The sequence below is a fragment of the Geotrypetes seraphini genome, chromosome 2 (assembly GCF_902459505.1).
Source record: "Geotrypetes seraphini chromosome 2, aGeoSer1.1, whole genome shotgun sequence".
Lineage (NCBI taxonomy): Eukaryota > Metazoa > Chordata > Amphibia > Gymnophiona > Dermophiidae > Geotrypetes > Geotrypetes seraphini.
In genome coordinates this window covers 437,336,278-437,363,935 of record NC_047085.1, presented here as the reverse complement: position 1 = coordinate 437,363,935, position 27,658 = coordinate 437,336,278, and the positions used below count along the sequence as shown (strand labels likewise).

General features: G+C 43.2%; 1 protein-coding gene across 3 annotated transcripts in view; it reads left to right on the top strand.

The window, feature by feature from the left end:
* The window catches only part of PIP4K2A (phosphatidylinositol-5-phosphate 4-kinase type 2 alpha), a 463,092-nt gene that overhangs the window by 402,647 nt on the left and 32,787 nt on the right, over positions 1-27,658 (top strand). For all 3 annotated transcript variants that reach the window (XM_033931331.1, XM_033931333.1, XM_033931332.1), the window contains exon 7: positions 7,943-8,056. In XM_033931331.1, the coding sequence (XP_033787222.1) occupies positions 7,943-8,056 (114 nt within the window). The remainder of the gene's footprint in view (positions 1-7,942; positions 8,057-27,658) is intronic.

Genomic DNA, 27,658 nt, shown 5'->3' with positions numbered 1-27,658 from the left:
AAAAGGCTAAAAGCACAGAGATAGAGTCAAAACAAAATATATCAAATCACTCAACTCTTTCTCTTTGCTGACTTTAAAAGGGTAGTGAGCTCTTTATCTCCTCCTTTCTTCTGGTCCCTCTTCCCTTGGACACAGGCCCTCTGTGGTTCTTATATACTCTATCCCAGGCAACTCCTCACTGTTGGGCCCATACACCCTTCTTCAACCCTAGTGCTCATGAACAGGATTTTCTTCTCCTGCCTCAGGCACACCCCCAACTTTATATCTGCTTAAGAACATGAGTTTCCTTACTGGGTCAGACCAGTGGTCCATCTAGTCCATTATCCTGTTCCCAACAGTGGTCATTCCAAGTCATAAGTACCTGAGAGAGTCCCAATAAAGCAAGATTCCATGCTATCAATCCCAGGGATAAACAGTGACTGTCCCCAGGTCTATCTTTATAGGGTTATCAGATTTTCCATCTGGAAAATCTGGACCCCTAGACCTGCCCCCAGGCCTGCCCAGTTCCACCCATCCTCGTCAAGCCCCTTTCTGCCCCAGCCCTGCCTCCAATCCCTCCCCCTGCTGCCTATTCTCGTCGGGCAGGACATCCACACATGCGTGAATATGACGCAATAACATCACACATGCATGCACATGATGTCATCTGGTCGTATTCGCGCATGCACGGATCGCTTCTGCCCGAAGGAAAACTTTTCAAAACCCAAAGTGTTGGGTTTTGGAAAGCCGTCCGGGGAAATCTGGACGTCTGGTAACCCTATATCTTTATAAAGGTATATGGACTTTTCCTCCAGGAATTTGTCCAAGCATAAGAACATAAGAATAGCCTTACTGGGTCAGACCGATGGTCCATCTAGCCCAGTAGCCCATCTTTAGGGTGGTCAATCTAGGTCAGTAGTACCTGGCAAAAATTCAAATAGTAGCAACCTTTTATAAACACAACTGTATTAGCTGCTTTTATGTTCAAATCTTTTTTATTAAGCAATAGTAAACACAACAGCAATAGAAAACATGGTATACATTTTCAGCTGACAACCGCGGAGGACTGGACTCTGTCCTCCCCAAGCAACCAACACCCCCACCCCACAGAAAGAAACCCCCAGCCCCCCCCCTCCCCTCCCCAGCCCCCCAAATATACATACAACTACTCAGCCCCCCCCACCCTCCCCTCCCCAGCCCCCCAAATATACATACAACTACTTGCTCCAGCATGTAGTTTTAGAGTTTAACTATACATTGAGTGAAAAAATATTTTCTCCTATTTGTTGTAAATGTGCCACTGTGTAACTAAATGAAATATCCCCAAGTGTTTATACTTTTTGAAAGAGTAAAAAATCAATTTGATTTCCTATTTTCACTCTACTCGGGATTTTCTAGATCTCCATCTTAACTCCCCTTAGCCCTCACATCTTTATCCTTTCCTAATAAGTGAGTTCCGCCCACCTTCATCATGTTGGTTGCCCTTCTATGTACCTTTTCCAGTTCCACTATATCTTTTTCTGCGATGTGGCTACCATGATGGCACACAATAATCAATAACAGTACAGAAGCAATGAAGAAGCATTGTATTATTCTCTGTTCTTTTCTGAGCAATTCCTAACATTCTGTTTGCTTTTCTAACCAGTGCTGTGCACTGAGCAGAAAATTTCACTGTACTAACCATGATAACACCTAAATCTTTTCCTTTGTCGTAACTTCTATCCCCTACTTTCTATATACTGCACCCAAGGTTGCATAGTTAAACCCATGCTCATTGCAGATTTGCACGACAACTTAATTGGTTATCAAATCGATCAGCACTGATTAAGCATAACTCTGGTTACCATATCTCAAAAATGATATAGCAGAATTAGAAAAGATTCAAAGAGCAACAAAAAAGGATGGAACTCTTCTCATAGGAGGAAAGACTAAAGACGTTAGGGTTCTTCAGCTTGCAAAAGGGACAGTTCAGGGGGATATGATTCAGGTCTACAAAATCCTGAGTGGTGTTGAACAAGTACAAGTGAATCAATTTTTCTCACTTTCAAAAAATACAAAAACCAGGGGACACTCAATGAAATTACATGGAAATACTTTTAAAACAAATAGGAGGACATTTTTCTTTATACAAAGAATAGTTAAGCTCTGGACCTCGTTTCTGGAGGATGTGGTTACAGCAGTTAGCATAGTAGGGTTTAAGAAAGGTTTGGACAAGTTTCTGGAGGAAAAGTTCACTCTTTACCCTAGGATCGATAGCATGGAATGTTGCTATTATTTGGGTTAGAAGCAGGAGACTGGGCTCAATGGACCATGGAGCTGTCCTAGTGTAGCTGTTCTTATGTTCTGTTCTAGGACAGTGGTTCCCAAACCTGTCCTGGGGGACCCCCAGCCAGTCAGGTTTTCAAGATATCCCTAATGAATATGCATGAGAGAGATTTGCATATAATGGAAGTGACAGGTATGCAAATCTCTCTCATGCATATTCATTAAGAAATATTTCCTTAGAATACTCCTGAGTTGGTTTCCTTTCACCTTCATCCTTTGATCCCTTGTTTCAGAGCTTCCTTTCAATTCAATGAGGCCTGTCTTCTTTGCATTTATGCAACTGAGGTATTTAAATATCTCCACCATGTCTTCCTTGTCCAGCTTTTCTTCCAACTTCTTCATATTGATGTCTTTAAGTCTGTCCCTGTATACTTTATCATGAAGACTACTGACCATGGATCTACTCCATTCTGTTTATATCTTTTTTGAAATTAAGGTCTCCAGAATTGTATACAGTTTCCCAAATGAGGTAGGACCTGTTTCTTACGTAGAGGCACTAACTCTTTTTTTTCCTGCTGGCCATTCCTCTCCATATGCACCCAAGCATCCTTCTGGCTTTTACACTCGCCTTTTCTACATGTTTGGCTATGTTAAGATCATCAGATATGATCACCCCCAAGTCTCTTGTGTACAGAAGTACTTCTTCCCCTATATTGTACCTCTTTATTGGGCTTTTGGAATCCAAATGAATGAGCCTTTGCTATTATAAAATGGCCGACATCCAAGTAGGTGATACATTAAGTTAGTGCAATAAAATTATATATTGAACATGCTTTCAAAAAGTCTCCTCTCCATCAAGTCATTGAAGAGAGAGTACAATTACACTGGATTTAAATACTACAGGTGCATTAGGTTTTCTATGTCTTCAGCTCATTTCTAACCTTCTGGCATCCCTCCTGCCAACTTCAGGTGGGGGTGTCCTAAGGCAGGAGGAAGTGTGCATCCTTCCTGCTGATTGGACGAGAGGGTCTTCTGCCCACCACAGCCAGCTGAGCTGATCACAGCAGGGAAATTTTCCCCAGACAGCTGAGCTGGCAATATTCCCCGAAGCCGCAGTTTCAGGGAGTTTTGGCTCAGCTGATTGGGGTAAATTTCCCTGCCATGATCAGCTGATGACAAGCTGTGGCCTAGTTTCAGGGTTCCCTGGCAAAGATAGGCGGCTAAAATGTAGGCCAGGGTTTTCAGGCACAGTTCTCTAACCGACACTGTTGCATGATTGGCACATAATTGGTGGCTGCTTTTAAGGTGGCTGCCAACATGGGCACTGGTTAGAGAATCTGGGGGTCAATTATCAAGAAATCCATTAAGACCCAAAACATCCTGATATCATACCCTGTTGTGATTGGAAAGGCCTTGTGGTTTGGTGATGCCATACCCAATAAGGAACAAAAAATGTAAAATATCCTCTCATCATGAAAGTGATTGCTTCTCTCTTGGTGGCACATTTTGGTGGAACTTAATTTGTGCCATAATAAAATATGAATCTGCAGCAGCTGAGAAAATTAAGTGGTGAACATGTCCAATTATGAACTGCTGATTCAAGGATATATTGACAACATCTAAGACAGGTAGAAAATAGTTGTGTATTACCTAGTAACCACTCTTGTTGTTTTCATGCATATACAAATACTACTTATCACTTATATAGCGCTGAAAGGCATACACAGCACTGTACATTTTGGCATTTATAGACGGTCTTTGCTTACTAAGAGCTTACAATTATAGAATGAAACGGTGACCCGTTCTCGCAGTTAACCGTGGGTTCACCACTAGCATGAGGACAAACCTTTTCACTGCTCTGCCGAGCGGTGAAAAGGCTAGTCCCCCGTGTGGAACCCACCCACCATAGCTCCCTGATGTCCCACCATCACATGTTCGGCGGCTCCAGGCCCTCCCCATGTGGGTCTGGCAGCTCCAGCCCACCCATCCCCCACTCGTGGGCCTGGCGGCTCCAGCCAACTCCACTTGCTCGTGGGTCTAGCAGCTCCCGAAGGCTCGAGCCCTCTCTCTCTCACCCGGAGGCTTCACTCCCTCCTTCCCTGCCACTGGCACACACCTTGTAGAGCGAGCTGATCTCTGCACAGGACTGCTGGGCTGTGCTTACAGCCTTCGCTCTGCCGGGTTCCTCCTTATGATACAACTTCCTTTTTTCACAAAGAAAAGAAGTTGCATCATAAGGAGGAGCCCTGCAGAGGAAAGGCCATGAATATCGTCGGTAAGCCTGTGTTCGATGGCTCGCTCTGCAAGGTGTGTGCCAGCAGCAGGGAGGGAGGGGAGCCGACTGAACCCACGAATTAGTGCTGCACAATTCGCCTCCCAGTTTCACTTTAAAAACTAATTGTGGCCTGTGGGGGATCGCTGGTGCACTTTCCCTCTGCCACAGTCCCGCCACCCCCCCCCCCCCTCCTCTAATCTAAAATCTTGTTGTGGTCTGTGGTGGACCGCAGCAGAAGAAAAGTGCACCAGTGATCCTTCACAGGCCACAATTAGTTTTTAAAGGGAGACCGGGAGACCAGGGGGTTGTCGGATGATGGGGGAGAGAAGGGGGAGCATGCCGGCCTTTTGGGGGGGGCCCCCTGGTATAGGTTTTAGAAGTTCACGGAGGGAAGATGCCAGACCTCCAGGACAGGGAAAGGAAAGGGGAGAACAGAGGTGGAAAATGGATGGTGAGCACAGAGAAAGAAGAAAACGTCAAATGGGCAGGAGACCCTGGCAAGTGAGTTTTCAGAAGACAAACAGAAACCAGAGCCTGGGACAACATGATTTTAATAATGACCAAAGGGTAGAAAAATAATTTTATTTTCTATTTTCTGATTAGAATATACAAGAACTGAAATGTTTATCCTGCTGGTACTGGTGTTAGACATGGGTAGGGCCCAGGGCAGAAATTTGGGAGGGAACCTCAAAGCCCTCTACTAGCCCGTGCCATCTTCAGCTTCCAGCAGGCTTAGGGCTTTCTCTAGCCAGGGAGCAGTTGCCCTAATTGTACTCCTTGACCTAACACCATCCCTGGCATGTGTGATCTTTATATTTTGCACAGTATAGGTGAAAATGAATCTTTTATTTCTCTGGTGTTATAATAATAATAATTCTTTCTTTCTTGTATACCGTCCTGCCATTAGTTCTAGGCAGTTCACAACAGTAGATAAATACAATCGTATACACATTTCTATGGGCAGAATTATACATCATGGTTAAAAAACAACTTAAACATGCTAATATTAATATCTCAATTAAAAATACAATCTAATTGTAAAAAAAAAAAAAAAAAAATTACAAACACGGCATGATAAAATTATTAAGAAGCTTAAAGATCAACATTCTTTGTTATCAAACAGATGAGTTTTTAATAATTTCCTAAATATAGGATAAGAATACATGTGGCTTCTTGGGACTTTGGTTTAATTTATGTTTATCATTTTTGGTCAGTCATTATGTATTTGGTATTTGTGTTCTGTGTGTGTAACTGAGGTATTCTGTTAGAATGAATTTTCTATGTAGCATTCAGTTTTCCTGATAGTGGAAGGGGTATTGTAAGGGGAGGTGGGTTTTGATGATCCTTTTTATGTATTTGTGGTTTATAAAATGACAGCTGTACAGTACATTGTTCCTTTTTATACTTTAGTAAAAGCGCCTGCTTACTGGGCTTGGAGGAATCGTTTTCATAATTTGATGCTCTTGGAGCAGCGCCATGCTCGATTATCTGTCCGGCGGACGAAGATTTTCCTGCAGACCTGGGACCCCTACATTTCCTCGCTTTCCCCTAGGGCCAGAAGTCTGGTCTTGAATTCACTCTGTTGTTGATACCTTATGCTCTCAGCTGTTTTCCCCGGGTTGGTGGGTGGATGTTTGAGAGAGTGTGAAAGGTAGGTATGAGTGGTTGGACGTATGTGGAGTTCAGGGGGTAGGGTGGGATTACACATTGTGGGTGGGAGGATGGGAATTGGATCTCTTGTTTTGTTTGATCTGTGCTGAGCGGCATAAGCAAACAGCTTGCTCAGCATAATCCTTTCTTGCTGGGGGGTTTTGGGTATGGAATGGGTCTCATGGTGTGGGTTTGGGTTGGGGTGGGGGTTTGGGATTTGGAGTGGGTGGGGATTGGGGGATTCTTTGGTTGGGGTGAAAATGTGTTTGATGGTACATTTGATGTTCGCGACCTTGTTGTATGGTCGTGTTGTCTTGTGTGTTTATTGATGGTGTGCCAATAAAACATGATTTATACTATACTTTAGTAAAATGATTTCAATATAGAAAAGCTATTCAAGATTTGTGTGGATGGGATCAGACAGAGTCCGCGGGGACAGGACTGGGACAGAGTCCAAGGGGACAGGGCGGAGATGGGGACATATTTTTTCCCTACGTCATCCTCTACTTACAATCTAACTTGGACATACAGACATGACATAGAGGGTAGGGGATGCAGAACCCAAGGTGAGAGGAGTTAGGGTCAGATTCACCAACCTCCCTGATCGGGCCTGATCCAGGCAGGTCCGACGAATTCAGCAAACTAAAATATGCAGATGGGGACGATTGGAGGAACGCCCCCATCTACCAGCACGGATTGCTTTTCTGCAATCCCCACGCATGCGCAGACCATCTGTAGATGGTCTGCGCATGACCGTCTGAGCCGCAAACTTTTTAATTTTTTTACTTTTATTATTAGTTTTTAATCCTGCAAGCCCGTAGTTTTAACTCACTTTAAACCTGCTGGTTAAAACCACGGGCTCGCAGGGTAGAGAAGGGCAGGAGAGATTCGGGGAAGAAAGGCAGGAGAAAACAGGGGTGGCGATGCAGCAATTCAGGGCGAGCAGGCAGGAGAGGGCAAAGAGCAGGGCTTCCAGAGTCGGAAAGACGTTTTCAACTGGTCCCCAGCAGTTGCTTCTTCAGTTGATTGTCCAGCCCAGTCGGATGTGAAATTTTGTTTTATGATTCGTGTCCCTGCCTACTTTGCATGCGTTTCACCTCATTTGCATGCACGGATTCGAAGCGGATCGCAGGAGAGGTTAGTGAATGGGGCCCGAGGGAAATCTGGTTGCAAAGGGGTCGCAAACCAATCGGTACACGATCGGTTTGCTTTGTGAATCTAGCCCTTAGTGTGTTCTCACTGTATTATTGTTCTTTTGGATTTGCTAAGTGCCCCCCCTGTAGGGACTGGTTGTTGATGATATGTTTTGTTAAAAACTTTGTACTGTATTAAAGTTAGAATAAAAAGGAATAGTAGTCTTTTTGGCTTGATTGGTTTAGCAAAAATAAATTTGGAAATATGAATAAAAAGTAATTAGAATAACGACTGAGAAGCTTGGAGCCTCACTTTCAACTTGCAACTTTGCGAAGAAAATCAATCTCACCACTGCTAAAGATATTCTGAACTGATGTGTTTGTGGCATTGTATGATGCTCCCTTGCCATTCACAAAGTACTGGCATAGCTGACTAATGCCACCTTGTGGCTTCTCATCTTTCTTTTCAGTAGATACCTCTGAATGCAGGTCTGATTTCAGCTTGTTGCCTAAAACACTTTACGTGGCCCTACTATATGGCTTTACTTAGAACTATAGGACTGATTTTTGTATATTCAGGGTAAAGCTGGAATATTTTGTGGATTCTCGCCCATGTTTAGTTTTCCTGTTTGCTTTTCAGGCCAAAGAGCTTCCAACTTACAAAGATAATGATTTCATTAATGATGGCCAAAAGATTTACATTGATGAAAACAACAAAAAGATGTTCCGTGAGAAACTTAAAAAAGATGTTGAGGTAAGAGTTTCTAAAAAGGTAAAATGACTGATAATCCTCATGTCTTGGGTTGTTTGTTTTGGGGAGTTTTTTTTATAGTCTGGGTGGTTGGGGGGGAGGTTTTTGCCAATAGCATTATGTACAACATGGTGCTTTGACTCACCTGTCCTTACAGTAACCATCTGCATTTGGAAGTGAACATGCTTCTGTAGACTTTGTTCAGCATCTTGTTCTACTTCCAATACATGGTTTTGCTTCGGTATTCATTTTGTGCTGGAACTGTCGGCTCGCATTCATCTGATTACTGCAAAGGTTTTTGTTATCAGTTTAAATTGCAGTTTGATTTAAAACCTTATCAACCATGGACCCGTGAGGAAGGCGTGTTTACCGAAACACGGACCGTGAGTATCGTTGACTGTATTTAATATTTGATAAAATAAACACAGCCTGCATCTTGTGCAAATTGTCTGCAGTTTTTTCCTACTTCAATACATTTCAGTTATTTCCATCCCTTATGTGGTTCAGGTGTGTCTTAGTAATCCACACATCTGAATATGAGATTAACTCCCTTCTTCTTTGGACACTAACATGAACGGCTGAATTAGTGTGTGTTAATAGGAACTTCTGTCGATTCCATTATTTAAAATAACACATAAGGCCTTCTTCAAGTTCCAGGCAATCGAGCTATAATTTATTGATGGACCCGACACAGGCTGTGTTTCAGCGTACCTGCCAGTGGCAGGGGTCAATCAATGAAGTTTTTAGCAAGTACAACCACTCAACGAGTCACTCTAATAAGAGCACACTTAGAATGCATCTGTTTACATATCCCTCCATAAAATCTTGGCATTACAAGAAGTTTCTTGAGAGAACCCTCTCGTTTCAGGCTGCTAAATTGAATGTATGGCTTGGAAAAATTATGCTAGAGGTTTCTTCTTATTTAGATTTTAGAACACTGTTAAAGACACAACTATTTGATAGGTCGGTATCTTAATGCATTCCTGTTCTAACTTTTAACAAGTTCTTTTCCTTCATAATTCGATGTATTTTTTCTGCATTGTATGTATTAGTTTTATTTGTTGTGAACCGCCTAGAACCTTTTCAGTATGGCGGTATATAAGAATAAAATTATTATTATTAAACCAATATTATGAATAAAACCATAATTCAGCCTCACATCAACATACCATCTGAATCTTCTTCACATCAAAAGCAAAAACTATGCACATGTGTGCTGCCCAAAAAGCCTTGTCAGATCCATCCATAAATTATAGCTCCTCTGCCTAGAACTTGAAAGGCCTTTGTGCTTTTTTTCTATTCTTCTCCTTGTGTGGCTCGTACTCTGCTTCCCTCTCTGCTTTCTATTAAAATAACACATGTCATGTTAACAACAGTAGCACACAGTAACTGGAGGTGTGTATCTCCCTATGTATGGCTTTGCTTGGTTGATTTTAGCCTGTAGTAAGGAGTGTTCCATCTTCCTTCGCAGCTGTTAGAAGCCTTCGCACCCTAAAAGCACCAGCAATGCACTGTGTAAATCATTTTGCTGTGAATGCAGGCTTCTGGGTATATCTGAGGGGTTGAAAGTAAACAGGTAAAAGGAGTGCATAGAAATAGTTTTTGGCATTGAGTGAGGTCACATTGTGATTATTTAAATTACTAATTGGAAAACAGGAGCTCTCCAGATGTTAAGTAAAATTCCAAGTAGCTTTGAAGACTGGAATGGTAATAACAATACATATTATGACATAGGTTATTTATAAAGGCAACATGATACACATTAATTTATTTTAATAGAAAGCATAAGGGAAATACACAAAGAAGATAAATTAATGAGTTAGATGGAAGTTTATCCTGGATAAACTTCAAAATATTTTGTAACCTACACTGAGCTGAAGGCTTTTGGGGCCGAAGTTACCATTTTGAACATCTGCCTCCCAGTTCTCAGGGGGTTGGACTGGTTACCACTTGAATACTGAGTAAAGTTTAAGATTTTACTGTTGGTATTCAAGGTTCTGAATAATCTATTATCAGTAGTGACTTCCAGCAGATTGCAGCAAGAGCTTTAGGATCCGCCAAGAAGGCATTGTTAGAAGTGCCATCTTTCCATGAAAAGTTCACAGCCCAACCAAGAAGGGAATGACGTAGAGCCATGAAATTTACAAGTTATTCCACATATTCACCCCTAAGTTCAACACTCTTGGCACATCGTGTCCGAAGTTTCTGTAACCCTTCCAAAAAAATACTCTTAATGTCTGATCACTGAAATTCTGCTCCACTGCTGCAATCGCCTACGAATCACTTGAAAATTGTTGTCCTTTCAAACTTTTTTTTTTTTTAATAATTCTTTATTCATTTTCACAAATTACATTAAGTGTTAATATTTTCATTCACAGTAACAATAAATACATCACTTATAAACAATCATTGGTATATTACATATATTCTTATCCTTATCCCTCCCTATCCCTCGCCCATCCCCCCAACCATATACTCCATTATTGTATGATATATGTAATAATAAAATACCCCCCCTACCTCATAAACTAATAAACATAAGGGAAATAATTTTACTTAATCCTGACAATATTTTTAAGGTTTCAAAATAGTCTGATGGAGTACGATCTGGTGAGTAGGGTGGATGGTCCATATGCTGAAACCCCAACTGGGTCAAAATATCCATCATTTTGCCAGCTAGGTCAGCAGGTGTATTGTCTTGCAAAAAGAGAACTCCTTCCCGCAGCTTCCCTCTCCTTTTTTCTTTCAATGCCTCCTTTAATTGGCACAAGTTACAGTAGTATTTTGTATTAACTGTTTGGCTTCTTGGAAGATAGTCATTACAACATTTTTCTGATTCCAAAACACTGTGTCCATGACTTTTTTTGCTGACTTCTGGGTCTTGAATTTCCATGGCCTTGGAGAACCTTAGTGCCGATATTGCATACACGGTTGTTTTCTCTCAGAATCAAAGTGGTGTAACCATGTTTCATCAGCTGTAGCTAGTCATTACAAAAAGTTGGCACCAGCTTGCTGAAAATGCTGCAAAATCAATTTGGAAGTGTCCACTCGATATCATTTCTCGTCGCCATTCAAACATTTGGGCACCCACTTGGCTGACAGCTTCTGTTTACTCAGCTGCTCATGGATTATACACATTCCCTGGATATCTGTAGTGTCTCAGCAATTGTTTTAACTAATGTTTGCTGATCTGCCAAAATCAGGTAATGGACACGGTCAACAATTTCAAGAGTTGACACCATTTGAAGCCTCCCAGACCCTGCTGCACCTTTGGTCTCAAAGTCTCCATGCTGAAAGTTTGCACACCACTTCTTCACTGTGGAATATGATGGGCATGTGTCACTCTTCTGCAGGATTAGGAACTTCATGATGACTTGGAGTGCCACACTTTTCATTGGCATGGTTCATTCAGTGATCTGAAACAATATCAAAAATAGTATTACGATTCTGCAAATTGTAACGTTGTAAAATAAAATAACACTTTTCAGTTCCAGTGGCAAAATAATGCTCAGAATTTGGTGCATAGACAAAGGTGCATGAAACAAAGGCACGCCAACAATGCCGCCCAGACAATCGCGTGCAGGACATTATCGCGTTGGATTTAAACAGTATCTTAAAGCGTTCGGAGGGGATATGGGGGGAGCCCCCCACTTTACTTAGAACTATAAGGTTCCTCCCCAACCCCCCCAACTGGAGCGCCAACAGTTCTAAGTAAAGTGGGGGTTCCCCCAACCCACTCAGAGTGCTTTAAAATGCTGTTTAAATCCAGTGCACTGACCTCCTGCGCACGATTGTCTGGGCGGCATTGTCGGCGCATCTGTGTCTCGCGCGTGATTGACCCGTCACCCAGAATTTAGTAGGTTGGTTAGGCAGAGAACTTTTCAGCACCTCCTCATTAATTGTTAAATACCCTTCATTTATATTTTAAAAATATTTGACGAATAAAGGCACTTAAAAAATAATTTAAAACATATCTATTTAGGTAAGCTTATAAGCCAGGCTGTTTTTAAAATAACTTTTTACTAACAGAAAGGACACACTTAGGGATCCTTTTACTAAGGTGCATTAGGGCCTTAACGCGCGGAATAGCGCGCACGCGTGCTAGACCTTAACGCCAGCATTGAGCTGGTGTTATTCTAGAAGCGTACCGCGCAGTTTAGCACGTGGTAATTTTGTGCATGCGCTAAAAACGCTAGCGCACCTTAGTAAAAGGAGCCCTTACTTTTGGGAGAAAGACAAGAGAGGGAGAATGTGTAAATTGCATAGTTGTATGCGGTATATAAATTTATAAATAAATTTAAGACATTTAAATATCTCTGTGGCATAAATGCACAGGAGCCGGGTCTCCTGCAGCTGAAAGGAAGCTCTGGAACAAGAGGGCATAAGATGGGATAGACTCAGAAGCAATCTAAGGAAAGGGTGGTAGATAGATGGGAAAAAAATCTGCCAGTGGAGATGAAGACTGTGTCTGAATTCAAGGAAACATGCAACAGGTATGTGGGAATCTCTTAGGGTGAGGAGGAGATAGCAGATCATATGGGTGGGCATACTGGATGGGCAATATGGCCTGTATCTGCTGTCATTTTCTAAGTTTCTATTTTGTCTGCTATGTTACATTATGAGTGTGTTAATTGAGATCGGCTGAGAATTTAAGATCATGCGGCTAATAAATATTGTAAATAAAATAAATAAATATAATAGCTGTAACTGCCTAAATATTTTGAAAATTATGTGCAATATCAAACACTGGGGTCCTTTTACTAAGGCATAATAACCGATTTAGCGCCTTAGTTAAAGGAACCCACTGTTAAATAAATTAATATAAGGATAAACAGCACAGGTTAACCTTCCCCCTCCCCCCACTGAAAAAAGGCACCTAGTAATCTAACGCCTAGCAAAAGAATTGGTTATGAAGCTAATAAAGTTTAGAAAATAAAGGAGCTGCAGCAAAAATGATCTGCAATTATCGGTGCTCGATAGCACTCCCTCATGCAAACTCTGCACCTTTGCAACTGCTGCGTAAGAGGTTGTTTTGCTGTTATTTTTAATGATGTCCTCATTTTATCATGGTTCATGGTCCCCAGCAAGGGCAGTCGCTTCCACTACTGGGCTCAGTGATTTGGGAAGAGTATAATATAGGGGAAGCAAATCCAAGTATTTGCAAATGAAGTCTCGGGATGCCAGAGCTGGGTTTTAATTGAGCTTGCAGCAAAAGGAGCAGAAAGAGCACTTTCTAGGCTGAAAAAACAATTTGGTAATATGACGTGTTTCCCTGAAAATAAGCCCTAGTCACTGGCAGCAGCAGCGCTTCCCCCCCTCGCCCACCCATCATCATGCATACCCCCTACACCCACCCCGCTGACCCATCTCTCCCTCCCACATGAACCGTGAGACAGGAATACCTTATAGGTTTCAAGTTTAATAAGGATTTGATTGATCGCTTAATCAGAATTCAAAGCGATGTACATATCAATAAAATTACAAAATTTAGGGGACAACAAAATAAATGACAAAAAGTAAGTCTTGCAAAACATATTATAAACTAACATTACAAACATATTAAAACACAAGGAAAGATAGGGAAAGGAAATATAAGTTATTTGATAGTAAATAAGACATTCAAAGGAAAAAAACAAAAGGAAGGGAAAGATCAATGTACTTCCGATAAGGTATAAAATACAGTTGAAATAATGCCATTAAATGAGCTTACTAATTATCGAATGCATCCTTAAAAAGAAAGCTTTTTAATTTGCTCTTAGCGTCGGCAGCAATCTACAAAGGCTGCTTTACAGCCTTCTATCTCCTAGGCCAGGGGTGCCCAACACGTCGATCGCGATCGACCAGTAGCTCAGGAAGGCAACGTGAGTCGATCGCGGAGCCCATCCCGGGCTCCGTGATAGACTCGTGTTGCCTTCCTGAGCTACGGGCGATCAGCCTTCCTCTCCAGTGTTCTCCCTAGGGCCTTTTAGCTGGGCGGTGCGCCCAGCTGTCATCTGCCGCTGCTGAACATTAAAAAAACAAAAAAAAAACCAGCTTGGAGATTTCAGCCCATAGCGAACTTATGCTCCGGGCTCTAACGTGTGCATGCCGGCTTCTCTTCTCTTCCCTCCGAAACCGGAAGTTATGTCCGGGGGGGGGGAGAAGGGAAGCCGGCACGCACATGTTGAGAGCCCTGAAGAAAGCGTTCGCTATGGGCTAATGCGGAAGACAGGTTAGTGAAGCATTTGTTCTTCTTCCTGCCGGGTCCTGCCTACTTTCTGTTTCCGCGAAGGCAGGACCCGGCAGCATTTCCCCCAATAGATTGATCACGATCATGGGCAGATCAGCCTTCCTCTTCCCGACGGCTGAATTGATGTCGGGGAGAGGAATGCTGGTTGGCCGAAGCAGGGAGAGCTTGGGGCCTGTTATTGGTGGCGTTTGGGTCCTGGTCCCCGATGGCAATGGTAGTGGCAGTGGCTTGGGGGAGGGCAGGGAGAAAGAAAGAAAAAGGGCAGGCAGGGAGACAGAAGGAAAGAAGAGAAACAGAAAAAAAAAGAAAGGGAGGCAGAGAAAAAAGAAAGGGCAGGGAAGAGGTAGGAAAAGTTGGGGGAAGGAATGAGGTCTGGAGGAGAGGAAGCATACAGGCTAAAAGAAGGGAAGAAAGATTGTATGCACAGTCAGAAGAAGAAAGTGCAACCAGAGACTCATGAAATCACCAGACAAGGTAGGAAAAATGATTTTATTTTAAATTTAGTGATCAAAATGTGTCTGAATTTATATCTGCTGTCTATATTTTACACTAAGGTCCCCTTTTACTAAACCGCAATAGAGGTTTTTAGCGCAGGGAGCTTATGAGTGTTGAGAGCAGCGCTGGGCATTCAGCGCAGCTCCCTGCGCTAAAAACTGCTATCGTGGTTTAGTAAAAAGGGAGGGGGGTATATTTGTCTATTTTTGTATGGTTGTTACTGAGGTGATAGTGCATAGAGTCATCTGCTTTGACCTCTTTGAAAAACCCTGGAATAGGAATGATAATTAACATTTTCTATGCGCACAGTGTGCTTTGTGGGTTTTTTTTAATTTTATTGTTGGTAGATCATTTTGACTTGGTCATTTAAAAAGTAGCTCGCAAGCCCAAAAAGTGTGGGCACCCCTGTCCTAGGCATTCCTCTGCCGCATCAATGATGATATCATCAGCAACGCGGCTTAGGAGATAGAAGGCCGCGAAGCAGCCTGTGTAGATTGCTGACGATGCTGTTATAAGGTATTCCTGTCTCGTGGTTCGGATGGGAGGGAGAGATGGGTCAGCAGGGGTGGGAGGGCTGCGCACGGCGTGGACGGGCGGTGGAGGGATAGAAAGATGCTGCACAGGGCATGGGAGGAAGGGAGAGATAGAAGCTGCAAGGGTTCTGCACAAGGGATGGGAGGGAGGGATACAAGTTGCAAATGTTCTGCTACACAGGGGGATGGGAGGGATAGAAAGACACTGCATAAGGGGATGGGTGAGAGGGGAGGAAAGATGCTACACATGTGGGGGAGAGAGAAAGGAAATAGGAAGAATTGGGGTAGAGGAGAGGAAGGGAGAGATGATCATTACATGAAAAAAATAAGAGATCACTGAAAATAAGACCTAGTGCCTCTTTGGGGCCCTAAATTAATATGACAGTGTCATATTTTTGGGGAAACACAGTAGTAATTAATGTCTGACCTGTAGAGTTTGCAGCGCTGCCTGTAAGGGCAAGAGAGGTTTCAGTGTGTTGTAGAGGTGCCACTTCCATTATATGCAAATCTGTCTCATGCATATTCATTAGGGCTAGCTTGAAAACCTGATTGGCCTGGTGGTTCTCCAGGACAGGGTTGGAAACCACTGTTGTAGAGACCTCGCCCCAAGCAAGATGGTATACAGTTACTGGGGGGGGGGGGGGGTTAAGCCTTTGAAAAGCCACTCCTTCCAATATGTCCATCATACGTGGCTAAGTTTACCAAGATCATCCAAGGCAGGAAAAAGAGGGATGAAAATCTATTGAGCAATGTGTGCGCTGGTCTCCCACTCTTCCATAATTCCTGTGCTGACAATAATCATGGCTCATTTTATTTTCAGATTTTTGGAGAGCAAGAGAGAATTTGTTTTGTTTTTGTTTTTTTTAAATAGATGCTGAAATTATTGGGCCGTTAGTGTGTTGTGTACAAGGAAGGCCCAGCAATATAATTAGCATGAGGTGACATTCTTATTAGGCAACCTGTCAGCCATGGTAGTATTTTTAAATGACTGCATGCAATTAACACTGTTTATGCAAATAGGCACAAGGAGCAACAATTAAGGCCAATGTACTATTGTGCTGTCTTGTTTTTCAAGCAATTACTGTCAATATCTAACACTGGATTAATATTGAATTATTACCTTTCTCATCGTACTGTTTTTGAGCTGTTACCTTGGATTTATTTATTTATTTATTTACAATCTCTAGATATCCTGCTCACGATCAGTGAATAACCTCAAGCAAGTTACAAATCAATGAAAAAAAATCACATGCACTGTTTAAAAACACATAATACTACCAAATAAACTATACCATTATCCACCCCATAGCCTTCTCAAATTAAACACACATTAATGAGCTTTCTAAAATGCAAATTAATTAATTTTCACATTCCCTGGCATCTTTTTTTTTTTCTCTATTTCTGGTCCAAAACAATGGGAATTACTAATCTGAGGATGACGAGGCACATCCAGCATTAATATATGTGAAGAATAGAGAGTTGCAAGGGGACAGAAATCCCCCCCATTCCCCCCCCCCCGTCCCCGCCAGGATCCTCTCCGTCCCCACCCATCCCCGTAAGGAATTACCTCCATCTCCGCCCGTCCCCATAAAAAGCAGCAATTACTTCTGACAGGATCATCAATTCCACAGTTTCTTTTGTGTTTGCGCTGCTGTTTTCCTTGTGGAATCTCTTTGGTGGAACACTTTTTTTGTTTTCTGTTCAGGTAATTAACTTATAGACCCCCTCTTTTACTAAGGCTGACGAGTCCATTATATTATATGGACGAACCCTGCTTCCAAAGCCTTCCATCCTCATGGGAGTCCCGTTGGCTAGAGGGGGGCCCCTGTGGGAGTCCCGTGGGCCAGAGGGGGGGTCCCCATGGGTTAGGGGAGGATCCCCGTGAACCCCGTTTCCGTGCAGACCTCTAGTGAAGAATACAAGGTTTGCATAGGAGCATATGAACTAAGCTACCTTGCCAAATAAGCAGAAGCATAAACCACTATGCATTTAATGTGACCCTCTATACCAGGGGTGTCAAAGTCCCTCCTCGAGGGCCACAATCCAGTCGAGTTTTCAGGATTTCCCCAATGAACATGCATGAGATCTATTTGCATGCACTGCTTTCATTGTATCCAAATAGTTCTCATGCATATTCATTGGGGAAATCCTGAAAACCCAACTGGATTGCGGCCCTCGAAGAGGGACTTTGACATCCCTGCTCTATACTGTAACTCTCCAAAACCTTACCCAAGAGTGACATATAGATGTTAAGCAAAAGCAGTGATAAAACAGACCCATGTAGAATCCCACATGTAACCCTCCTAGGTTCAAAAAATAATCTAAGTCCAACCTTCTAAAAAGGATCACATCCATGAAAGTGCTGTCCTTTATATACTAACTAGTCTTATAGCCCGTTACATTAACGGGTGCTAGAATATATGTGTGTGTGTCTCTCTTTATTTTTTCTCTCTCTCTCCTTAGCCGCTTTCTTTCTTTCTCTCTTTCTTTTTCCTTGGCTGTCCATCACCACCCCTTGCCTGCTTCCCCTGTCCATTCTCCCTTCCTTTTACCTCCCCTGTGTCCACCACCACCCCTTCACTGCTCTCCTTATGCAGCAGCAGCCCTTCTCCCTTTGTTTTACCTCCCCGCTGTCCAGCAGCACCTCTTTCCTTCTCCCCCTGTCCAACATTAGGCCTCCGTTCCTTTTTATTCACACACACACTGTCCATCAGCACCTCTTTCCTTCTCCCCCTGTCCAGCAGTAGGTGTCGCTTCCTTTTTCTCCCCCCTCCTCCTTCTTATGCCTATGATACACTTACCTTGCTCTGCCCCTGATCAGAGGTTCCCAACAGCCGCCCAGTTGCACCCATTGGAAAAGTTCCCTCTGCCTCATCCCGCACCCCTCCTGACGCGACTCCCGCTGTCTGTCTCTGTCCCTGGCCCCCTTTGTCTGTCTGTCTTTCTGTGTATCTCCCTGCCCCTGTGTCTTTCTTCTTTTCTTTCTGTCTCCCTTCCTCCCTCTGTCTGTCTGTCCGAAGCAGCATTCCCTCCCCCTCCATTTCCCTCCCCCCACACCAGTTCCTGTGCACCTGCCCCTGTGTCTTCTTTTCTTTCTGTCTCCCTTCCTCCCATTGTCTATCTGTCCAAAGCAGCATTCCCTCCCCCTCCATTTCTCTCCCCCCACACCAGTTCCCTGTGCACCTGCCCCTGTGTCTTTCTTCTTTTCTTTCTGTCTCCCTTCCTCCCTCTGTCTGTCTGTCCGAAGCAGCATTCCCTCCCCCACACCAGTTCCTGTGCACCTGCCCCGTGTCTTCTTTTCTTTCTGTCTCCCTTCCTCCCTCTGTCTGTCTGTCCAAAGCAGCATTCCCTCCCCCTCCATTTCCCTCCCTCCACACCAGTTCCCTGTGCACCTGCCCCTGTGTCTTTCTTCTTTTCTTTCTGTCTCCCTTCCTCCCTCTGTCTGTCTGTCCAAAGTAGCATTCCTTCCCCCTTCCATTTCTCTCCCCCCACACCAGTTCCCTGTGCAGCAACATTAGTGTTTCTTCTAACTCCCCCCCCTTTCCCTTCCCTTCCCACAGGCCCGACTACACATGGCGATTCAAGCAGCGTGTGCAGCAGTCTTCACACGCTGCTTCGGGTCCTTCTACTGGCCTGATTTACTCTGGCCCGTCCCTGATGACATCATCAGAGACGCGGCAGAGCAAATCAGGGCAGTAGAAGGGCCCGAAGCAACGTGTGAAGACTGCTGTACACACTGCTTAAATCACCAGTCGGGTCCGCGGAAGGGAAGGGAATGGGGGGGGCGGCAAATGACTCGGGTCCCGGGCAGTGGAAAGTTGCTGGGCTTCTCGGTGGGGGCACTGTGCGGCCGCGATCCCTCTCCTCCCAGACACCCCCCCCCCCCCCCCCGCTGGAGGAACGGATATCGGCGGCTACATCCGCTGGCTTCGGCGTTTTCTATCCACTGCGGCCAACCCTAGCGGAAAGTAGTCAGAGAGGGCGGGCCGCAGTGGACAGAAGACGGCAAAGCCAGCGTTAGCGCGGTGCAGCGCTTTTCTCTCCATTTAAAGGCGGGTGATCTGGCGAGAAGGAGGAGGTGGTGGTTTTGGCTGTGAGTGAGGGCGGGAGGGGGGAGTCGCCGGCTGTGCTGTGCTTTCCCGATCTGGCCGCCGCATACGCACTGTGACCACGGACATACGTATCACAGATCAGGGATTACAGATCACGCAGGTCTGAGTGCGCATGCGCGGCTAGCGTTTTATTATATAGGATTATATGCTATTTTTTTCTAATAAATGTTCATGAATCATATGCAGCTGATAAATCTGGTGTAGTCCAATGGATATTTTTTCAGTGTTATATGCAAAATTATCGCATGTATAATTTCACAAGAGCACTCTATTTTCTTAAAGCAGACCTGGCCAGTGTTTACAGTTATTAATATTCCCGTAAGGATCCTCAGATAACCAAATGAGTAGGGTAATTTGCTGATGGTTCCAATCTTCATCGATCCTTTTACATCTGTATGTTTTATTTTCTGCTGTACATCATATATTAAATTGTCTATTTTTTATAATATTTTAAATGTTGGCTTATACTAAAGTGCAGTAGCCGATTTAGCACGCGCGTGTCCATAGGATATAATAGTTATAATCGCACGTGTTAGCGTTTAACCCGTGCTAAAACGGCTAGTGCGCCTTAGTAAAAGGACCCCTTAGCTTTTCATGCTAATTTGATGACTAGCCACACTTAAAGGGGACTTAAGCAAAATTAGGCTTTTGGGAAAACTCAGTTGATTTTTTTGACTAAAACTACTACTACAGGACTGCTACCACTTTTTATAATTTCTATAGTGCTACCAGATGCACGCAGCGCTGTACGTTAAACATGCAAGAGATGATCCTTGCTCAAAAGAGCTTACAATCTAAGTTATGACAGACACACAGGGCATATATGGTGCTTATGAAGAGACAAACATGGGAGGAAAGGGGCTACAAAGGGAATGAGAGCAGATATAGTATATTAAAAGCTGCAAAAGTGACAGGCAGAGGTGCCCACTCTTACTATGTGGGAAAATGAGCTTTTTATTTTGTTGAAATTTGGATGTTATATATTGTGGTCCTGGTCTATGGAGAAAATTCCGAGCTATTTGGGCTCCTGTTTGGGACAGTTTGTTCCATGAGGCCCAAAGCGCTCTTTTGAATTTTTGACACTGGAATGCTTAGGGGGAGGGGGGGTTGGGGAGGGGAGAGGCTAGGGAGGGGGGGAATGGACATTGTTTGTTTCTGTTGGATTCATTTTGACTCTGCGAAGAAACCACACGGTAGACTTTCTTATCTGCTGTTTTGGTTTAGGTTGTAATTAGTTTTCAGTGTGCTGTATTTTGCATATTGACAAATTGAAATAAAAAAACATTTAGATTAAAAAAAAAAAAAAAAGTTGCAAAAGTAAGGACCTAAACGCAGTTTTGAAAAAGTGGCCAACATAAAGTAAAGGAGTAGTCTAATGGTTAGTGATAACTGGAGGAACTGGCTTCAGTTCCCACTGTGGCTCCTTGTGACCCTAGGCAGACTGCGGCTGGACCATTTGGCCTTTATCTGCCATCATGTTTCTATATTTCTGTCCTACAGGAAGGGAAGAGCTGTGCAGAGCATTCAAAGGAGGTATTTAACATAGATCCATCCAGCAAGAGTTTGTCCTTTTAGGAAAAACAAAGTCCTTAGATGAGAGTTTGAGACTTCATTCATATGAATATACCTTAAAACTTTATTTTAAGCATATGTAGGTTTTGCTGTTTTGCAAAATGTTAGTTTCCTAACAGAATCCTTACTATTGATGTATTTACTCGCTCAACTGCCCTTCACTATCTCTCTTCACTTATCCCCTCCCCCACCACGAGCTCTGCTCAGCTGCTAAGTCCCTCCTATTGGTGCTCTTCTCTTTTTCTGGCAAATCCAGACTCTGTCTCTTCTACCTTGCTGCACTGTATGCATAGATCAACCTGCCCAAATCCCTACAGCGGGCTCTCTCTCTGGCAGTGTTCAAGTCCAAGTTAAAAGCCTGTCCCTTTGAGAGTGCTTTCAACTCCTAATGCCTTTCACCTTGGGTTCTGCATCCTTAACCCTATATGTCATGTCTGTCTGTACAAGTTAGATTGTAAGCTCTTCTGAGAAGGGATCATCTATTAAATGTCAAAATGTACAGTGCTGCGTAAGCCTTTCAGCACTATATAAGTGATAAATAGTAGTAATAGTAGTAGGGGGAGCTTGTAGAGGTCCTGTGTAAAACCCATTGAGGCCCAAATTCTCTACACGGTGCCACAAGTTAGGCGAAGATAGGCACCCTACAGCCACCTAACTTGATCATTTTAATTTGTGCTAATTGTGCTTAATTGTGCTAATGACTACATCATTTAAAAGCAATTTGTTTGGGGAGGGAGGCGGAACGGGCACTTGGGAGAGGGAGAGGGGGTTAATTTTATTTTTTTTTTTTAAATCGGGCTGATACACTGCACAACAAAGTTTTTGCTTCCTGAACACTGCTGGGTGTTTCTTATAGAATTTTGGGTGCTGATCATGAATATTACATCAAAAATTACCCATCACGTACCATTTCAGAGAAATCTTCAATTTTGTCGTGATTTTTTCTTATATTTGGATGCAAACAATTTTTTCTCCCATAAGTGTCTTATCAACAACGGTTTGTGCCGCCTGGGTATGTCCATGCATAAAATCTAGCCAGGTTGGAAGCTGTTTTATGGAAGATGACATCCTGGGCATGTCTGGGCAGGTCTGAACGAGCTTGCGCTGTCTCACCATGCTATAATGGTGGCTTCCATACACCGATCCTGCTCATTTGGTTAATATAGATAGTCCGTGTGTGTATATAGTATCAGTATAGTAAAGTATAGTAGTATAGTAGCTGTAGCAATATAACAGTAAGTAAGCTTGATGCTATAGACGTTTTGGTGTCGGGCAATATGTCTCGTCGGTGTCGTAACAGCCGCGACACATTCTGCTATATCTGTGGGGAATATACACTTACGCCTCAGAGACGTTCGATGACTGCCCTTGTAAAGAAAGCCTATCATCTGTATTTTGGCTGCAAAATAGGTGATCAAGACAAGCAATGGGCGCCTCACATTTGCTGTGCGACATGTGCTGTTAGTCTGAGAGCCTGGCTCAGAGGTACTCGAAAGACGATGCCATTTGCTGTTCCGATGATATGGCGAGAACAGAAAGACCATGTGACGGACTGTTATTTCTGTTTGACTAATGTGTCTGGTTTCTCTGCCAAAAACAAGAAGTCAATTGAATATCCTAATCTGCCTTCAGCAATGAGACCCATGCCACATGATGACAGTCTTCCAGTTCCGAAACCACCAGAGGATTGGACCTTAGACGAACCAGATGAAGAAACTGCAGTGCAGGGTTCTAACAGTGACATTGACCCGGATTTTGAACCATCCTCATCAGGCGATCCACATCTGATAACACAGTCCGAATTGAACGATTTGGTCAGAGATTTGGGTCTGTCAAAAGCAAAAGCTGAGCTGCTAGGTTCGAGACTGCAGGAATGGTGTTTGCTATCACCAGGTACGAAAATTTCTGTGTTTCGAGACCAGCATCATGATATAACCAAATTTTTTGCACAAGTCGACAGTCTCTGTTTCTGTTGTGACATTGAAGGATTGTTCTCGGTCTTTGGTTGTGATCACAACCCGGAAGAGTGGCGTCTTTTCATTGATTCGTCAATGTTAAGCCTGAAAGCTGTTCTGTTGCACAATGGCAACGTTTATCCTTCAGTACCTGTTGGCTATGCAGCACATATGAAAGAAACATATGAGAATATGGAAATGTTACTAAAGTATGTCCAGTATACCAGGTATAACTGGAATATCTGTGGAGACCTCAAAGTCGTTGCTCTGTTACTAGGACTGCAGCTTGGCTATACAAAGTACTGCTGTTTCATCTGCGAATGGGACAGCCGAGACAGAGAGTCGCACTATTCTAGAAAGAACTGGCCACTCCGTAAAAAGTTAGTTCCAGGACAGAAAAATGTAGCACATGAATCGCTTGTTGACCCGACAAAGATATTTTTGCCTCCTCTTCACATTAAACTGGGACTCATGAAGAATTTTGTGAAAGCAATGAACAAGGAAGGGGAAGGTTTTCGTTATTTAAGACAGATGTTCCCAAGAATAACTGATGCCAACATCAAAGAGGGTATTTTTGTTGGCCCCCAGATCAGACATGTTATGAGTGACAAGCGATTTGAAGATCTGTTAGTTGGGCCGGAAAAAATTGGCTGGAAAGCCTTGAAAGACGTTGTTGACAATTTTCTGGGCAATTACAGAGCCCCAAACTACATTCAGCTGGTAGACAAACTTCTCAAAGCATACAAGAGAATGAAGTGCAATATGTCACTCATGATTCATTTCCTCCATTCACACTTGGACTTCTTCCCCGCAAATCTCGGTGCTGTGAGTGACGAGCACGGTGAAAGGTTTCATCAAGACATAGCTACGATGGAGAAACGATACCAGGGCAATTGGAATCCGTCAATGCTTGCCGACTATTGTTGGATGCTACAACGTGATGCACCAGACACTGAATATAAAAGAAACTCGGGAGCAAAACACTTTTAATTCTGTTTCATTTAGTCGCTTGTGCGAAACGTAAACTTGACTATATATTTTATTGTCAGTAAACATAAAAATGTCTATTTCTCATAGTTCTTACGTGATGCAGTAAAACCAAAACCATATTTGAGCATACCAAGTTGGTACCTGTCATAATCACCAAAAACTTTTCAGGAATCAAGACTTAACCAAAAAATTGTTGTGCAGTTGCGTGTGTAAAACACGCAAAATATCTGCCCGATTAAAAAATTTTTTTAAAAGCCAGCAGAAGCCCTGACAGCTGTGACAGGAGGCTGCTTCTCCTGTCACTACTGTCTGAGCTCTAGCGATCCATGCAGTCAGTTGGGGGCGTGTCAACGGTCATCCCCATTTGCATGCAGGCCTTGTGTGAATTCATCGGCCTGCATGCAATCGGACACGGAATCGGGGGTTAGTGAATCTAGCCCTTTGTACTGCAACTTGTAGATTTGTGCGGGGTGTGGTTGAATGAAGAGTGAACGTATCTGCGTGTAGGAATGATAGAGGGGGTAGAGTTTCTGTTTACTATGTATTGGCAGAAAGGGGGGACATGATAGAAACATTCAAATACATCACGGGTCGAATTGAGGTGGAGGAAGAAATCTTTTTTCTTACAGGTCCCACGGCGACAAGAGGGCATCCGCTAAAACTTAAGGGGGGAAGATTTCATAGTGACACCAGGAAATACTTCTTCACCGAACGGGTGATTGATCGATGGAATAAACTTCCACGCCAGGTGGTCGAGGCCAGTAGTGTACCTGACTTCAAAAGTCGATGGGACAAACTGGTGGGAGGGCTACAAAGTTGTGCATGAAAGAGGGGCACCAGGGAAGGAGGGTTCTTAAGTAGGAAGACTTGTTGGGCCGCTGGCCCTCTTCTGCCGTCATACTCTATGTTTCTATGTTTATTGCTTCAGATGGAGGGGGAGTGGGGAGCTTCAGTTCCAGGGGGGGATGGTTGAATTGGGGAGGGGGGAGCGAAGTCTGAGGGGTCCCTAAGATAGTGGCCCGGGAGCATTGAGCTAAAGCTTTGCAGTCCGATACTCCTGGTTGGTAAAATAACCCTATCAAAAGGCTACGGTTATTGTACTGTAGTTTTTGGGCCCCAATGCAACTGCGGAATATCATCACAAGTCGAATTAGGACATTTGTGTAGAAATGAGATGCAAAACCTTCATTTGCATAATTTGCATCTCATTTCTACCTAACCCGCAGCGACTTATTTATTGTCACAGTATTTTAGGTCAGACAGCATTAAGGCCTTTTAAGTTGCATTAGCAAGTGATTGTGCAGGAAGTAGTAAAAATAAACAAATTCACTTATTTAAACATTAAAGTCTTGCAGCACTCAATAAAATGTCATGTATTTTAAGTTTTATTCCTGTTGTGACAGATGCTCAGAAGTGATGTGTAACTGCTCTTCCTTGCATTTAGAGCATGGTACAGCTTGCAAACAGCTGGCACACAGTATTTTCATTTTCAGATTACAGTAAAACCTTGGATTGCAAGTAACTTAGGGCTCCTTTTACAAAGGTGTGCTAGGGTTTTTGGCGCACGCACCAAATTACTGCGCACTATAGCGTGCGGTAGCCGAAAATCTACCACCTCCTAAAAAGGAAGCAGTAGTAGCTAGTGCGCTCGGGAATTTAAGGCCCTAGCGCACCTTTGTAAAAGGAGCCCCTAGTATGCAAGTGTTTTGCAAGACAAGCAAAACATTTGATTACATTTTAACGTGATAAATAAGCAAGGTCTTGCAATACAAGTACATGGAGCCTGAAATAGGAGAGTCAGGTACTGGAGATGCCCAAGAAACTGGCGACATGCTGAATGCTATCCACCGGGGAGTGAAACTGAAGAAGACCATGACGAATGATCGATCGGCTCCACGTTTTTCCTAGAAGAGTAAGCGTATCCAACTTTCTACCAATGGGGCCTGACTTGCATTAGTAACTGTGACGGTCTTTTATCCATTCCAATCTAAAATCAGAAGATTTCGTAGGAATCACAGTTGCGGTCAGGTGTTTTGAAAATACTTTAAATAAACCAAGAAAAGCTTTAAAAACAGAAAACGTTGCAAAAGGCGTGATAGCCTTTATTGGTGTTTTAATCTGTAAATGTTGACAATTTGTCTCCGCACATTTTGAGCTGTTGAGTTCCCTTTTTACTTTTTTCTGAAGGTGCCAAATCCCTCTCTAACTTTTTTATAAGTCTTTGTAAAGTTTTGAATGCTTTAGGAGAAAAATCAGTCAACATATTTCCTCTAACTAAGGCACGAATCTGCTATGCAGTATACACACATCACATCATCACAACTGAGCTGATGGTTCTTCTCTCTCTGACGCTGCAGGAGTGTAGTGACCGCTCTAAACTAGCAAGGTCTTGCAATACGAGTACGTACAGTATTTTGTATTAAAGCTGGCGTCACGTTGTGAAGTTTTCACGCCAGTTTGAAGCAAAGATAAGTGGTGCTTGCTTTTTTTTTAAATTACATATAATTTTTTAAGTTACATTTAAGGGGTTGTTTCGCCCATGATAGAATGTTGGAGGGGAGCTAATGAGCTACTTAAGCTCCCCTTCATAGCTCCAGAGCAATGTTTGCCCTGCAGCTTCTGAGGCGTTTTCCCCAGTATATGTATACTTTTGGAATTGATAACAGACATTCAAAGCTACTAGGGGTCAAGCTTGTGAGCATTTTTCTCCCAGCGCATACACTGGAGGTTAGTAATTTATATATACGGTATATACATTTTTAAATAAATAAATAGTAGAAGGTTTAAATAAAGCATGTAAATTGCATTCTAAGCCACCTAGAACTGCAGATAGGAGGCTTATAAAAAATTTAAATAAATAACTCCCCCCCCACACACACACACACCTTTTTATGAAGCTGCGTTATTGCCGGCCGTGTAATATCACCACAGCCAGCGATAAGCCTAATGCGGCTTCCTAAATAGGGGAGGAGGAGGGGGGGGGTAAATTATGTTGTTTTTTAATTGCCAATTGATTTGTTTATAAAATCACTTGGTACTACTAGGATAAAAATCACCAAGCTCTCAAATCCAGGTGAAAAGGGATACTGTGATTTGATGTCTTCTCTCAAAACATTTGGACACTCACAAAAGCACATAAAAGAAAAATTGACACCTTTGAGCTGTGGTATTGGAGAAGACTGCTACGGATCCCATGGACAGCTAGGATCACCAGCAAAGATGTTCTTGATCAAATAAGCCCAGAGTTGTCCCGGGAAGGCAAGATTACCAGACAGAAACTGACCTATTGTGGACATTTGATCACTAGAAAAAGAGGTGCTATTCAGAATGGTCAGTGGTAAAAGGAAGCAGGGAAGACCAAAGACTCAGCTGGATACCATCAAGAATGACACGGGAATGAACATCAACTCATTGAAAGAAGCCATGGAAAAACTGGGAAGCCTGGCGAGGACTGGCCTACAGAGTATCCAAGGGTCGGACACAACTGAATGGGTAGTAGTAGTAGTGTCAAAACATGAAGATAAAAAGTAGCCTTTGTGCACCCTTCAGTGGGTTTTTCACATGTTCTAAGGCTGTTTTTAATGGTGACGGGTCAAAAGCGCGCGAGGACATAGGCGCGCCGACAAACCAGCGCAGACAACTGAGCGCAGGGCTTGATCGCGCCGAAGAAAACCCGTATTTTAAAGGGTTCTGACGGGGGTGTGGGAGGGAAACCCCCC